Source organism: Sminthopsis crassicaudata, chromosome 2 (assembly GCF_048593235.1).
Source record: "Sminthopsis crassicaudata isolate SCR6 chromosome 2, ASM4859323v1, whole genome shotgun sequence".
NCBI classification, from domain to species: domain Eukaryota; kingdom Metazoa; phylum Chordata; class Mammalia; order Dasyuromorphia; family Dasyuridae; genus Sminthopsis; species Sminthopsis crassicaudata.
This window is the reverse complement of record NC_133618.1, coordinates 590,550,193-590,567,244: the sequence shown is the minus strand read 5'-3', so window position 1 is coordinate 590,567,244 and position 17,052 is coordinate 590,550,193. Positions and strand designations below refer to the sequence as shown.

The following is a 17,052-nucleotide window of genomic DNA, read 5'->3' as shown; positions in this document are numbered from 1 at the left end:
GAGTAGTTCGAGCTGAGAGACCCAGTAATGCTTAGTGACTGCCATAACTAGGGAATTAGCACCAAAGTTAGATCAAAAGCACTGCAGGGTATCTGGGCTAACGGCTTCTAGGGGTATTAAATGGTGAGATGCAAGGGATACTCACTTCTCTTGCTTTCTAAGTTTGTCCTAGCTGAATAACTCTCCATTCCTCTAAAATGAGGCCCTAGGATTCACAATTCCTGTCCCCAATCCTTTAATTACCTGAGTAAAATGAGAAGTGTTCAGAAGAAAGTTTTCTACTTTAAGAGGTGCTTGAGAGAATTGAGGGAGGATATGAAGCCATCAATCTCTGAGTTTTACACCGAGTAGCTCTTAAAAAGTATCTTTTACTTTGTATAATGAACTTGTACAGCACAGAATGGTATGAAATACAGAAAGTTGGTCAGACTGAAGAGAATTTCTCAGATACAGGGTAGGGGCAGAGACCAACAGATGTTTCATAATTCTAACTAATGTTCTATTTTCTATTTCCTAGCTCAATTCTGAACCAGGGTTAAAATCAGAATCCTATGAGAAAGACCAATGGAAAAGGAGAGCAGATTATGAATTTATAGCAAACATCTTCTAATGAGGAGGAGAAATACTGTAATCATCAGAAAAGCCAGGACAAACTTAAATACAGGCTCTGAAGTAGCCTAGGGGTTGGTGGACTGAGGATAGTGCCATCTGCTGACTGAAATGTATTCTACTTTTTAGTTCATAAGATTCTCTGAAGAATGCACAAAGTATGGAAGTAAGCTAGATATGAACAGGTTAAGTTTTAGCAGCACCACCAAGTGGACACTTAGTATTTACATAAAACTTGTAGTCACAAGTTTTAAAATAAAATTAAAAAAAAAAAAAAAGAAAAAGCTAAATATTATTTGCAACTGTCTTCAATAGTAAAACTAAAAAAAAAACCTCCCAATTTTTCTAAATACCATGAATAGCTACATCTTTCAGAATTCAATTCTTTATATTTAAAAAACAGCTTTCTTCATGATAAAAGTATATATCTCATATACTTACTTTTGTTTAATAGGTTTGCACACAATGCTGTGTGCAGACCAGTCTCTTCTCTGGCATGCTACACAGCAATAGTATGTTTGCTTGCATTGTGAACACCTCAGAGAACCTAAACAATATAAAAAGTTACTACCATGTTTTCCAAATTAGATGTATAATATAAATTAGAATTCACAATTTATTTCAATAACATCTTGCCAGACTATCACCTCCCTAAGATTAAAGTCTGAAGAGAATGATGCTATTTTGATACTCCTTATGTCTATATCAAAATTAAACATTAATTATTAACAGATTAACTCATTAGTTTATTTTGCAATTAGATCCCTATTGGGATTTTTATTGGGAGATTTAAAATGCATTAGGTACATCAGAGTTATCATTATCATATCAGGTCAAATCCTTATGGTCAATCTAATCTCATTCTGTCTTAAGTGTTAAGCAAACATGTTATGAACTGCCATCATCTTTCTTACTGAAAACCTCAAATTTTCAGTGATAGAAAACATAATCCTAATTTCCTTGACTAATTTGAGAAGTATTAAGTCCAAAGCATATTATCTTAACTTTGAAGCTAATTTTCAATCTGTACCTCAACCTGGGATAAAAAAGGATATAAACTTATCTTATATATGGAAGGTATGTCATCATTATGCCCTCAAAGTCCCGACCTCTAAGGATTTTCAGCGAAGTCTGAAGCATACTTTTTAGTATACTAAAATGTCCTAATATTGTAGGACAATGCCCAGATTTGTGAATCATCACATGAGTGATGATCATTGGTATGGGGGCCCCAAGGGAATTTTATTTTGAGAGAGTCATTTGTGAACTTAAAATCTGAGTTTTGAGACTATTATGTTTATTTGCCAACCTAAAACAAACTGATTCTTAAAAAACCCTTGAACTTCACCAAAAAAAAAAAAAATACTCAACTTTGCAAAGGGTTTCTTTCAAGCAAATCCTCCCCACAAATAGACAACAAACTTTTTTTAGCCTTTTCTTGTTAATTATTACAATCACCCTTCCAACTGAGCCCAGTTCTATTTGCCCTGTATTTTGCCATGAAATTTAAGAACAGCTAACAAGAGATGCATCTTTCAAGCATTTTAATTATTTTGTCTGTCTTGCCTGCACCAGAGCCCCACAGGTCACAAATGATAGGCTAAGTTATACAAAAAAAAGTTGCTCAAGGAATCAAAAGGGAAAATATGTCCTGCTGATGTGTGACTGGCCAACTAGAAGGGTAAAGAAGAGAGTAGACTACTGACTCCAATAAGCCTTGGGCACTGCCATGCAAATACACCCCTGAAACAGGTAAGGCAGTTCCAGGGGGGAGAGACTGAAGAGTGATAACCAAGGTATACTCTTCCACAACAGACACTCTCAGAGCAAAAAAAGAAGTTGGTTGTAAGCAGAACAAATTAGTAGTTGTGGCAGCTGTAGCAAACAGAAATTGTGACTCATCCCTGCATCCCTGATGCACTTAAAAAAAAAATTAGAAGAAGAAGAAGGCTGCTGTCCCATTAAATTGTGTTCCAAGCACACTCCACTTGTACTATATAATTAGCATATCCAGGATTTAAATCTAGATCCTCCAGTACCAATTTTAACTGTCTATACAATGTTGCCTAATTAAATCACATTGTACCAATACAATTAAATTTCAGCCCGGTTTGCTTTCCTAAGAGAGTAGAATTTTACTGTTTACATAATTTCACATATATATACTTAACATGGTAAGAGGCCCCAAAAGAAATGATACACTTACCATACAGCCCACACCGATGGCAAGTAGTTGACCGAGGTGATGGTATTAATGAGTTAAATAGTTTAGAATCATAGTTTAAAGACAAAGGATTCTCACTCAAATTCTGCAGCATTTTTGGTTTTGCGGGAGACAAATGAGTACTAAGTTTCTATAAAGAAAAGATATAAAGTATTAAAATCTGGCTAATTTTCATTAGTTATTTGATAAAACTTAAAAAGGACTGGCATTACATCTGTGATAGAAGGACTTCCCAGATAAGGAATCTCTTTTTGCTTTCTCTGCAACTTCTACATATTAAATCTTTTCTGTATAAAGGATCTTTTGGCAACCTGGCAAAACCTATGGACTTCTTATTGAAATATTTTTTTTGAAGTACAGAAAATAAAATACAAAGAATAAAAAGGAAATCAATTATACAGAAACTTTAAAAAAAGAAAAATCCCTCCACCTAAGTGTATGCTCCTTGAAATTCATCTTTGGATTCATGACCCCCAGGTTAAGACCTATCTTGAATAGCTGCTCAAAGAACTGAAAGGTGAATTGCCTAGAGTGATACATTTGAATCCAGGTCTTCTTGGTTCCCAGAACAGCTCTCAATTCACCATGTCAAAATGTTTTTCAGTAGATAAAAGAGCAACAAACTAAATCTAAACATTACTTCCAATTTCAGAAATTCCTACCTCCAATGCAATATTATATTTTTAACCAAGAAACAGCAATGAAAAAACAATAACTCACTGTATTCAGTTCTTTGGTTGGTAAATTATTTCCAATATTTAATGTTGCTACTGAGTTTCCTAGGGAAGGAAAAAGAGATATAGACAGATAAGCAGATATACAGTCTAATAAAACAAAAGTAATGCTAAGATTCATTTAAATGAAAATTTGAAGCACACTATTCAAGACTGATTTTTTAAATCTAAGAAATAGTCATCATAAATATTTTTGATAAAAAGCTTCATTAGAACAGTAACTGAATTATCTAATCTTTGTATCTCTGCCTGCAGTCTTCTATATATATTACATATGTAAATATGGGTAGAAAGTGCCAAGTATAAAATAAGCAATGGTCCCAAACAAGATGAACATGCTATTCACAAAGTTTGTCCCTGAATAAAAAAAGGTTTTTACTTAAGAAATACAAAGGAAAAGTTATTTTATTAATTGATACCTCAGTTATTTCAATGTATTGAGTAGCTACTCCCTTTACTGGCATGTCACAATCTGTATGATTCCCATAGGTGCCTTTCTATAAATCCTCCATGGGAGATCTAACCAAAACATGAAAATCATTTTCTGGATTTTTAGTATCTTTTGGACACTGATGCAGCATTAAGAATTCAGATTCATAAACTTCATTCCTGCTTTTATGAATATCCTACTTCTCCTTTTCTGATATCTGTTTTTGATGGCTCTTTTATACTACTGGCAAATGCATTATGATTAACATGCAATAGCACTTTTATACTTGCTAGATCTCTTTCCATTGCTCTTTAGGTCAGATGTAATTTTAATTCTTTGAGATCAACGTTTGATAATTTGCAGCCAAAACGTATCCATAAGAATACAAAACAATGGGCTTTTTTGCATTAGTTAGCAGTGGTGTTCAAAGAAAATGGTGGTAACTTCTCAAAGGCAATTATTACAGCCTTAGTTCCTCTTAACAGTTCCTGATGTCCTAATAAACAGATGTCCTAATAGTCAATGGTCTTCCGCATTCATAAGATATAGTAGAAGTCACGTTCTTCATCAACTATTTCCCATGAAGATGCCATTCAGTTTCTTTTGCAAGGTGTGGCTCTCACTAGGGTGGTCTGATGATCTTTTAGAGCCCAAATAATTCATAAAATGTCAAGGACAAATAGGATTATTTGAAGAAACTGCTTATCAGTGGGCAAACTCTTTTCCGTTTGAACTTTGGACTATATTCCTAAGAAATGTGGACATGAGAACATATAACTTCCTGTTTTTTTTTTCATTTAATATTGATGTCAGTAATGATGATGATGATAACATTAGCTAAAATTTGCAAAGCTCTTTACCAATATGAACTTATTTGATCCTCACAGCAATCAAGTGAATTAAAAAGATAATTGTTTGCTTTTTACAGCTAAGGAAAGTGAGGCTGAAATGATTTGCCTTGTGTTACACAGTTAATAAGTGTTTAAAGTAGGATTAAAATTAAATTCTCTAGACTTCACCTAAAATATTGGACATTCTATACCAGGGGTTCTCAAACTACAGCCGGAAGGCCAGATGCGGCCCTGAGGCCCTTTATGAAGCCACCAGGTTATGGCAAATGGGCTGAGGGGCCGAGACAGAGTAGAGTGTGAGGTTTTGTTTTTACTACAGTCCGGCCCTCCCACAGTCTGAGGGACAGTGAACTGGCCCCTATGTAAAAGTTTGAGGACCACTGTCTACACTATAGTAAGTAGGTGGCATAGTGAAGAGTATATTGTAGCATTTGTAATCATGACAACTTGGGCTCTCAAAATCTATTTCAAATAATCATTCTGCATAACTCTGCCTCAAAATTGTGAGGATCAGGGTAAAGTGCTTTGGAAACTTTAAAGTATTACACAAATGTCAGCTATTATTATTAATATTCATCACGCCATCCATATAATCAGCAAGTTCAATGAGGTAGTCGCTATAATTGACTAAATGAAATGAATACATACCATGAAAAGCCTTTAACCTTTTTTTTGCTGTATTGGACCAAATGTTTTTTTGTTTTTTTTTAATAAACAAATAACAGATATAATAAGACCTTTTGTTTTCTGTGTCTCATATGTAGGAGAGAACACTAATGACCTTACAAGGAGCTTAATGAATACTTGTTAAATGAACTATTTCCTTTCTTAGTTTCATCAAAGCTATGTTCAAGATGCTTATAAACAATTCTCAAAAGATTTTGTAGAAATGAGTAAATCAGCATATGCATCAGAAGTTGCTGATAATATTTTCTATTCTTCAAGAATCTGTAGTCTTTTTCATTTTCAGGAGCTTTTATTTCCTTGAGATATTTTGAAAACTAGATCCCCATAGACCTTTAAAATTATGCTATCTTCAGTGTAGATTTCTTCTGTGTATATACTGAGATAGGATCCAGCAAATCCTCACAACTTCAAATTTTTATCACTATTTATTATTTTTCAATTTAACAAAAAATAATAAGATAGAAAAGAAAAATAAAGCAAAACAAAGCAGAACATTGTCACATGCCCAGTAGAATGTCAGGGAGGAGTCAAAATATAACAGTGAATCAAATTCTTATCTACCACTGTATCACCTAAGATAAAATTACTGAGAAGGTAGAATTTTAAATGTTATGGTTTTACTATCAATTTTGATGATCACAAACTGCCAAAATAATAGCAACTCATGTCAATTGATCATCTTTCCAGTTTGATTAAAAACCTGTCTTAGGATTTGCCTTGATTATGACTTACACTAAAGATCAAGTTACATTAAAAAGGTCAAGTAGCTGCTTATAATTATTACACACAAAATTTTTCAAAGACATTTACTTCCTGAATGGTATTGGTTTTAACTAGTGCTTTAAACAATTATCTGACTACAGAAAAGATTAACTGACCATCCTAGACTTTTCTTATCTGCTTAGGATGTATTAAGTTCCATCTTTTGAGATACTTAGCATCCAAATCTAGGTGACATTACTAATTCATTTAAATGAGAAATACAGCAATAATTCAAAAGATTTGTGATTTTATCAGCAAGTACTTTCCAACCAATGCAGATAGACCATTTCACAGGCTCCTTTGCACCATGATAAAAAAGGTCAGCTCATAATCAACTTTCTCATGGTATTCCTCAATTTAAAACTGCTGGCTCTGTAATAGTTCTAAAAAAGCCAACATCTTCACAGCAAGATTTTAACAGTGTAGGAACTTCGATAAAAAATTTTAATTCATTTCATCATTCCATAAATCTTTATTAAGCCCCTAGAATATAATGAACAATTCTAATTGCTAAAGAGAACTAAAAAATAAGTCAAATAACCTTTATCCTGAAGAAGCATATGATCTCATAGAAGAAATATTAATAAATGTATTGAAAATTAAAATAATGACACACATGAGAGAAGGAAAGTTCCAGCATATAAAATGGGCAAAATTTGTAGGTGTGCAAGGTAGACAGAGATCCCACAAGGTTTCAAGGAAGAGACACACATCAAGAAAATAGATCAAACCATAAAAGAGTAGTAACATTTATGTTACTAAATCACTCTATTCTCACAAGTATAATTACTTTTAATTTTTACCCTCTTCTGGCATGTCTTTATGCAAAAAAAACTTGATTTCTGTTTACCATTATTAATTTAGTCATAAAGGCAATTCAAAGAGGTATGTAACAGAAAGCAGATTTTTGCATCGAAACTGACTTTTAAGTTATATTTTGATTTTTGAAGATATCTAGTTAAAATTTCAGACTAAGGAGACTTTTCTAAAGTTTTTTCTCCTTTTAGTGTATGGTTATACATATTTGACAAGAGCTGCAAAAATATCTAAAATAAAGATAATCAAAGAGTGCTATTTTAAATCACCTGTTGATGCTTTCTTGTCGATTTTTGATCCAACTGCTTCTTTGTTAATACAGTTAGGGTTAGAAGGTGGTGAACTGTTTTCACAACTAGCAAAATATCGTTTAGTTTGTTCGCAAAACAAAAAATTTTTTTTGGCAATTCCCACTGTTTTACTTCCATGCTCTGGACTTTTCAACTTAAAGTTGGGATATGATCGAGGGCTTCTTAAAGGTTCATGTGGAGGCTTGATTTCATTCCTCTCTATATTTAATTGCTCTGTCACTTTGCAAGCAGATATATCTGAGTTATTTCTTGACATCTTATCGAATCGAAGCTGAAAGTCACCAACACCTAAGAGAAGAAAAATGTTCAAGAGATTTCCTTAAATTAACTGTATTATGGATTAATTACTAAGTTAAATGTTTCTCTATACTGTGTATACATAACTTCAAAGAGCATAAAAGGAAATGTTTTATTATCCTATACTTATATCACAAATAATTTTTTGTTTATAAATATTTACAAGAAACATTTAATGCAAATGACATATAGCTAAGGGACTATGAGGTGCACTAGATACAGCATTCATCCTAGAGTCAGGAGGACCTGAGTTCAAATCCAGTCTCAGACACTTATTAGCTGTGTGACCCTGAGAGCAAGACACTTAACCCAAACTGCCTCATGCAAAAATAAACATGCAGGGACAATGGCATTACATAATGGTAAAAAATAAAATAAAATAAAAACATGGTAATAGCTTTCAATTTATATATATCAAACCATTCAATAGTAAAATTTATTTCGTAAAAGATTGTGACAGAAGAATAGCCAACAGTATAACAATATTAAAGGACTTTTAAAAAAAGACAAAATGGTTAACAATAAATCAGATTTGAACTGCTTAATAAGCTTGAATATATATGTGTTTACACACACATATATGGGCAAAATGGGAGATATATACTTTTCAAGTATACATAAAACTTACAAAAATAAATCACATACTAATTCATAGAAAAACCTTACACATATTAAAAAACACAGAAATTGGAATCTAAAATATAAGCAAAAGGTATACAACTACATGGGAACTAAAAACAATTAAAATGACTGTTAAAGGAAAAGTATCGGAAAAACAATATTTAAAAGATAAATGACAATATCATATATCAAAACTTATAGGGGGTAATTAGCTTTTCAGAATGAAATTTATATTTCTAAATGTTAAGAAGAAAAAAGGAAAAATAATCAATTTGACATTAATCTCTAAATTGGGAAAAAAGTAATAATTCAAGTAAAAACCAAGCGATGATAAAAATAAACACAAATAAAAAGTGCTTTTTGAACAAAATCAACAGAATTGATATTAACTTTAATCAAAAACCAAAAAATATAATTAACAAAATTATGAATGGAGATAAACATAAAACAAAACAAGAATATAATTAGGCAACACAACATAAAAATATATTCTGGCAAATGTGACAACAAAGAAAAATGATAAAGTGAAATGAAATGATCAATCTACTGAATAAAAGAAAAAAAAATCATTAAGTTATGTGCCAGACACTGCTGAAGTCCCAAAGCAAGCAAAACAACAACAAAAATTAATTATAGAAGAAGAAATAAGACAAATTTTCAAAGAATTACCTCACTATCCCCTTCAAAAATTAAAAAAAAAAAATCAGGCAGAAGTATGGCAGAATGATTTCAAAATTTTCTAAAAATAAATAATCCCTGTTATACACATTATTTAGTCCAAGAATATGAAGGAATATACTTTCTATGAGGCAAATATGATATTTTTATAATCAATTAAAAGGAAACATAATGAAAAAGAAAATTACATTCCTCTCATGAATTTGCATATGAAAATATTATATTTATAATTAAATAGGCTTTTCCCTCAAAATAAAAGGTTGAATATGAGAAAAACTATCTTCCAAATTAAAAAAAACCTAAAGACTTTGTAGGACTAGACAAAGTCATAATGAAATTTATATAGGAAAATAAAGAATATCAAGAAATACACTGAAGAGAAAAAAATTGAAAGAAATTCTTGCATAACTAAATTCTAAAAATATAAAGCACGTATAAAAACTATCTGATGAAGTAAAAAATGGAAAAAAATTATCAATGATGTAGATATACTAGCTGTCCAACTAAGTGAATGCCAAATATTAGTTATAACAATTTTTTGAAAAAAAAAAAAAAAAAAAAAAAAAAAAAGCTCAACTTCACCAATAATCAAATTAAAAGTGAAACAACCATAAAAAAACATTGCCTCATAACCTTTTATGCATCAAAATAATAAGTCAATGCCAATGAAATTGTGCTGTGATAGGTATCTTCCTCCAGCACTAATGGAATTACGTGTAATTTTTTTTTGTAAAAAGCAATCACACTAAAAAATTTTTAACAACTTTCTTTAAATTTCATAGTTGGAATTTTACCCTGAAAACATAATAAAAAACCAACAGAAAAATAGGTATCAGAATTACATACAACTGCAAAAAAAAACTAGAAACCACGTAAATGTCCAATAGGTGAAATGGTTAAGTAAACTGATGTAAATAGGATACTATATTGCAATTAAGACTTATAAGTAAGAACTATATTAAGAAATTGGGAAAGAAATGTAGAAAACACAGAATTAAAAAAAAAAGTAGAATGCATATACATTAATTACAACTTTGTAAAAGTTGTTTGAAAGTGAAACAAAACAATTTCTCCAAATTACAATTAAGAGTAATGCAAATTTATTCAATGCTAAGGTTTTACTTCACACCTCACAGACTAGAAAAGATGACAGAAAAAGAAAATTAGAAATGCTGAGGGGATAGGTAGACTAGTAGGGCATTTGTGAACTTGATCAAGGCATTCTAGAAAACAATTTGGAACTAAGTCTCAAAGTTATTGATGAGAATTAGGTAAGGGGTACCTGAATGAAATTAGGGTTAATTGAGGTCTGGTGGCAGGTTCGGGGTACAGGGAGTCAGATAGAGCTCTCTTGCCATCCCTTTTGGATTTGGCACAAGGATACATAGTTAAATGAAGTCTAGTGAAGGCGCAGAGTCCCCTGTAAAGGAATTTACAGGCTCGAAGACCTAGATTGACAAAAAGGTTTATAGTAGGGGTTTGGAAGTAAGGGTAAAGGTAGAAAGATGCCAGGTCAGACAGGAACCCTTACATGGCCAGCATATGCTATGTTTGGGGCTCCTGCAAAAAGTGGGCTCCAGGGTTCCCCTTTTTATAATGGGGGCTTTTGGGGATCTTGAAGGTGGGTGGAGTCCCAGATTGGTCTCTGGCTCCAGCTTCAGCCAGGGTTAAAATTGAAAATTCAATGGGTTTTTAGGTAAGGAGGAAGCTGTTTGTGGTGGTTGGGGAAACCTGAGCAGACCATAAGAGTGAAGGCTGGGACAGTCCAAGTTAGCTCAGATCTGGTGGGGGCTGGGAAAGCCAGGATTATCTCCCATTGGGATTCATGGGGCTGGGAATTAGAAAGGAATCTTTAACCCACATCATTATGAATTCTCTAAATACTCTTTGACTTAGCATTTATGAGGAAAAGGAAAGAAGAAAGGAACCCACATACACAAAATTATCAGCATTTTTCCAGGTACCCAAAGCCTGGAAAGTAAAAGATTCTGCCATAAAAAATTATGAAATGAACAAGTTCAAAGGAAACTAAGAAAACCATTATGCTGAATAAAACAAGACAGAAGTAGGAGAATTAATTTATTCAACAACATAAAAGAAAAATAACCAAAAACTTTAGAATTTTAATTAATAAATTAATAAAGCATGATTCCAAAAGATTGGTGACAGAACATACCATTAATCTTGTGATAGAAATATGATGAATTTAAAATACAGAAAGACACAATAATAAGTTTGGACATAGCCAAAGTAGGAATTTATTTTGGCTGAACTATGAAATGAAGGCACTAAGAGCTTTTTCTTTTTTTTTTTTTCCAATTTGCTCAAGAACACAAGTTGGTGGATAGTACAAAATAATGTTTTAAAAATAAATAAAAATAACAAAGGATATTTGTGCTATGGCCTGCCATATTTATTTCAATATAATTTATTGCTGTGCAGTGATACTGCTTTGAATTAAAACTTAAGAGATACACTACTAAAGAGGAATGGTGACAACATGCTGCAGAATCTTGCTATTAACTACTACTTCAATGTATTGCTTTAATTGCTAGAGATATTGGTGTTATTGGTAAAGAATGAAGAACACTTGTTGAAAAAATTTGTTAAATGCACTGGATTGAAAGTGCACTTTTTGTTTTTAAATAATTGTATTGCTAAAAACATATATGCTGCATAACAAATTAAAAAAAAAAACTTTTTAAAGAAAAGTTTCCAACCAAACTGGTTCTTTAATGAAAAAAAAAAAAAAAAAAACCAAGACAAAAATAGTGGATGAGACAGAAAAATTAAAAAGCTAAGGTCATGCATTGAATTTAATCATAAATTGCTATTAAGTTAAAGATGTTGTATTGACATTTCATTTAAAGATTAACATTCAAAATTTAAAAAAGGTTTTCTTTAGGGAACAACTAGGTGGTGCAGTGGATATACTGCCCTTAAGTCAGGAGGATCAGAGTTCAAATCTAGCCTCAAACACTTAACACTTCCCAGCTGTGAGACTTAACCTCAACTGCCTCAGCAAAAAGAAAAAAGTTTTCTTAACTATGGAGGATGTGTAAATGTTCATTATTTTGAACTTGATAAACATGTCTACATACAAAACCAAAAAAATCTATCATACAGAATTTTTAAAAGTTATATTAAATGTAACACGACTACCAACAATATCTTGTTTCTTTGTTTTTTTTCTGCAAAGAACCTACCTTGAAGTTCCACAAAGCTGTAAAAAAGGAAAACAGAAGCATCTCAATTCAATTAGGTTATATCGGCAGTATTAAATAGTGAGTTTTTTGTTTTTTTTTTTAAAGAAGGGGGAAGAGGTAGATTTCCAGACCTGTAATTTCATTGGCTTAGGGAACTCTCAACATTGACATAATTGTAGTGTCCCTGAAAAGTGCTTTTCTGGATCACACCATCCCCATGTTTTAGAGACTGAAACTGAACCCAGCCAAGTAAGACATTTCATCTCTTGCCCTTAAAACTCTGCATAGGCAATAATAGTAATTAATGTTTGCAAAGTATTTTCCAAATATTATCTCCTTTTATCCTAAAAATCACCCTGGAAAACTAACTCTAGCAAAGTGCCTGAGGCCAGATTTGATTTTGTGTTTTTCTGACTTCATGGCCAGCATATTATCCCCCATGCCAACTAGCTTCACTGTAACTCTTTATCCCTGGAACCTTAGAAGGTTCTTGAATTTCATAGTTCCATTAAAGGCTCAAGCTCAAGGGCTACCTCTTGCACCACTCTGCCTCTGCCCCTTTCCCCCTCCAAAACCAAACCAAAACCAACCAACCAATAAGCAAAAACAAATCTCACTTGGGATATATTTTGCTTTTACTAAACTGTGCCCAGATTTCCCCAGTACTAAGCTCCTTGAGAAAAGGGAGTGCTCCTTTTTGTCTTCTCCCCAATTTCTAGCATAGTGTCTGGCACACAGTAGATCCTTAAAAGTACTTGCTGAATAGAAGGGAAGTGAAAATGAGCTGTCAGGCCTGCTGCTTCAAACTATTACTGCTGAAAAGTAATGAGAATAGCTGTGATAGAACCAAGGATAAGGATATTGCCAGGGATAGGATTTTTCTCCCTTGTAGAACACCAGGAAACCAAAAAAAGTCTGAAATTTTCAGAAACCCTGTAAAATAAAGACACACTAGATTACATTGTCTTTTTTTTCTTTTCAAGGTCACAGAAATAATGCTACAATTTTATTCACCAGATGTTCAAACACAATGCTTTTTTAAATGCCTGTTTTTAAATATGTTGATCCTCATAGTGAGGACCAATTTATTAAAAGGGTAAAATTTGTGTTACTGAGTTCTAATTCTTTATCAATAAAGTAACACCTTCAACCCAATAAAATCAACAAGATGTGAAATGTAGAAGACTCCTAATTACTAATGGAGATAAATAAAGCCACTTTAATAATATCTCTGAAACAGATTTGGGGGGGGGGAGGGAAGGGGAGCTAGGCAGAATGGAGAGAAGAGTTGGACTGACTGGACCCTAGACATTGCAATCAAAGTGAAAAAGCTTAGGTTTTATGGCATCTAATCTCACTGCTAATGTCATGTGACTGATGCTTCAGTATTTTCTCCAGAGGTTTAACTACAGTGGACAACTCAGGGCCCCAAAATTTATCTCAGGATGACGAGGGGAGCCCCGAAACTCTCTCACTCTCTTCTCTTGGACTTTGGGAGGAAAGCCTAGCAACTCCCTCAGAGAAGCTCTCCCCTGAGAGACCAGCCCCAGGGAATCAAGATAAAGTGGTTTCATTCTGTTATCTGTGTGGGACTAGTTGAGTCCAAGGACCACTCCTATTTAGAGATTTCTATCCAACTTCTACTGAGTTGGAGATTAGTCCAGGAACACTCATTTAATTCCAAGATTTTCTATTCTGATTTCAACTCCAATGGCTCCCAGCCCCCACCAAGAGCTGCCCATATAACAAACTTCCTTAAACCCAATCCCCTTGCTGAGGACCTAACATGCCTTACCAAGAAACCTCTCTCTCTTCCCTTGGCATAGCTGCAACCCTCTGCCCAATGAAATGACATTCTCTTTTCAGCATTACTCCCTCTTTATCTCTCTCACCTATTTCCCTAACAGGACCCTGTTCACTTTCTCTGCTAGAGGATTTGTCTGCTACCCTGCCACTAAAGAAGTCAGCTTCCTAGCAAAAGCTGACCTCTCAGTTCTAATAATAAACTTCTTTTGCCAGTTTAACTTTTCGGGTTCGTAAATTCATTTACAAAGGACCTGTGCCACCAGAAGGGGGTTCCTGCCCTGCACCAAACATCATTTAACTTCCTACCTAGAAATGGAGGGGAGCTGAACCTCATCAAGAACACCAAAATTTTGAGGCTGCAAATATCTAATAATGGTTTTAAGATTATTTTTAAAAAATTGTTACATGTATCACTTAGCAGGATTTTTACTTTTTCAGCAGCATAGAATTAACAGCATAGTACAATGAATCCAAAAACTGTCAAAAGTGGAAAATTACCAGAAAATAAATCCTTATTTTGATAAGAGTTGCTTGAAAACCTAGAAAAGTAGATTAAACATTCCAACTTGTATACTATATGCCACAAAAAGCTCAAAATGGACACATATCTTTTATATTAAATCAAAATAAAAAATTATCTTATCAAATACCTTTCACAAGTATACCTGGGGAGAAATTCTTAACCAAGTGAGAGATAGAAGCTAAACTGTTAAACAAAAATCGTACAAAAGATAGTTCCAAATTACCCCCCCCAAAAAAATCATATAACTCAAAGATAACATCTTACATGTAGAAGATTGACAAGCAGTTACAAAAACATGGTTACAATCATGAATGAAAAAATAGAAAATATCTTTTTAAAACAAACTTAAAACTCCATGAAGAAAATCAACTGGATTGTCTGCAGAATTTACAAACCATTCTTACTCAACACTTTCCTGTAGGACCGGTGACCCTTGTAGCCCTGACCACCCCCTTTTTACTTCTCTATTCTCCATGCTATCCCAACTCGACTCAATAATTAGTGAGTCCCTGTCTGAAACTTCTGTCTCAACAAAGCTCAGCCTCATTGTTTTGTTTTGTTTGTTTGTTTGTTTTTGCAAAAAGCTTACCCACTCCTGCTACAATGCTTTCTGCAATGAACATACCTGGTTCCATGAGTTAAAAAGTTGCTTTTATTTTAAATCCTTCCCTTCTCATTCCTTCCATCTTCTTGCAGTCACTGAAACCTGGCCCCATTCTGATGACACAATGTGCCTAGCCACCCTTTCCAGAATTGGCTGTATTTTCACTTATGACCCAACTTTGCTTTTTTGATGAGGTCAGGGAGTCAAAATATTTTCTGCTCACCACGAGTACTTCCAAGCTATCTCTGCCTCCATCAGTAAGTAGCCCCTCTTCCTTTCAACACCTTTTAATTTTAGTGCTTTCCCTCTATTATTTCCAATTTATCTTGTAATATCTTTGTGTATGTATACACACATATACATACAGAAAAAGATGCATATGTACATGTATACAGATATGTATATGTATCTCTGTGTGTTTACATGTTATTTCTTCCAATAGGCTCTTTCTCTCCTTAGCACTTAGTTCCAGGCTGAATTTTTTTTTTTTTTCTTGACTAGGTAAAAGAGGCCATTTTCTATCTCATTTATTACTCAGTGTTAATCACTGACTGGGGTGGCTGCCTCAATCAAACTGATATCTGTTAGAGAATATAATTTTAAAAGGCCAAGGTCTCACATTCTATCCAGGGCCATGTCTAGTCATCTTGATCTTTATCCGGTCACCAGATGCTCTGGAGGGGACAGTGAGGCAGGTGCCCATCCTCCCTCACTTAAATTCAATTCATTTACATGTCATGGCATCCCCTTCCTGAAGTTATGGTCCTCTTGAAGAATGAACAAAAGCACTAATTACAGGGTCTCATACATAGTAAGCACCAGATAAATGATCTGACTAAGGTTCATTTAATCCATACTAATTACCCAATCAAATGGCTTCTATATATTTTTAGAGCATGAGTTTAGTGCCTATCTCAGTCATTCTCTCATCTCCCAATTTTTAGCCTTATTCTAGGGTCCTTCAACACATTTTTTTTTCCCCTGAGGCTGGGGTTAAGTGACTTGCCCAGAGTCACACAGCTAGGAAGTCTTAAGTGTCTGAGACCACATTTGAACTCGTGTCTTCCTGAATTCAGGGCTGGTGCTCTATCCACTGTGCCACCTAGCTGCCCCTTTCAACACATATATTGATAATTCCTTCAAAACATCCTAACTTCCCAGTTCCTAAACCCTATTCTTTGCCCATGATCTACCTACTCCTCTACTCCACTGCAGTTATATACAGAGATGGTCATTACTTTGATCTTGCCATCACTCAAGAGTCCATATTCTTTTACTCTGAAATTCTTTTATCTGATCATATGGTTATTTCACCTTTCCCTCTACTTTGAACCCTTGACCCTAATTTTAGACTCACTGTGACCCTTTAACTACCCCTTCAGTTCTTTTTCAGGCTCATCTTTTACCTTCTTACTACCTTTACTTACCCTTACTACCGTCTTCACCCCGACCCCATGGTGAACTAAATCAATTTAACTCTACCCTCTTCACTCAAGAGCCTTGCTCCCTTACCCTATCACTGATCTTTCCCCAGTTTTGGATTACTCCACTATTTATTATCTTCACTCCTTTTCATTTGTTGCTGAAAGAGGCTGGAGAAAACAAAACCATACCAACTGAGTCCACATTGTTACTTAATCTCAACTGGGCCCCTTTACTGAGACAAGATAGTAATCGTACACCTCTGGGCCTGGAGTCAGGCAGACCAGAGTTCAAAAACAGCCTCAAATACTTACCAGTTGCAAGACCTAAAGCAAGTCAATTAGCCTTTACTTTAATTCACCAAACCATTCCAGTATCCTTGCCAAGAAGACCTCATATTGAGACTCAAAGGAACAACAATTAATTCATTAACCCCCAAGACACAGAGGGGATTTTACAATCCTTTTCATC

The 17,052-nt window shown here is 33.9% G+C and overlaps 1 protein-coding gene across 5 annotated transcripts in view; it reads right to left on the bottom strand.

Moving 5' to 3' along the window:
* TDRD1 (tudor domain containing 1) overlaps positions 1-15,274 on the bottom strand; it is a 64,944-nt gene extending 49,670 nt beyond the window's left edge. For 4 of the 5 annotated variants that reach the window (XM_074295665.1, XM_074295663.1, XM_074295666.1 and 1 more), the window contains exons 1-5: positions 15,181-15,274; positions 7,383-7,712; positions 3,554-3,612; positions 2,816-2,963; positions 1,051-1,156 (exon numbers count right to left, since the gene is read on the bottom strand). In XM_074295665.1, coding sequence (XP_074151766.1) covers positions 1,051-1,156; positions 2,816-2,963; positions 3,554-3,612; positions 7,383-7,712; positions 15,181-15,190 — 653 coding nt within the window. In that variant the 5' untranslated portion in view covers positions 15,191-15,274. Of the gene's footprint in view, positions 1-1,050; positions 1,157-2,815; positions 2,964-3,553; positions 3,613-7,382; positions 7,713-12,226; positions 12,276-15,180 lie in introns of those variants that run through there. The other variant, XM_074295667.1, reaches the window with a different exon arrangement.
* Positions 15,275-17,052: the final 1,778 nt, after the last annotated feature.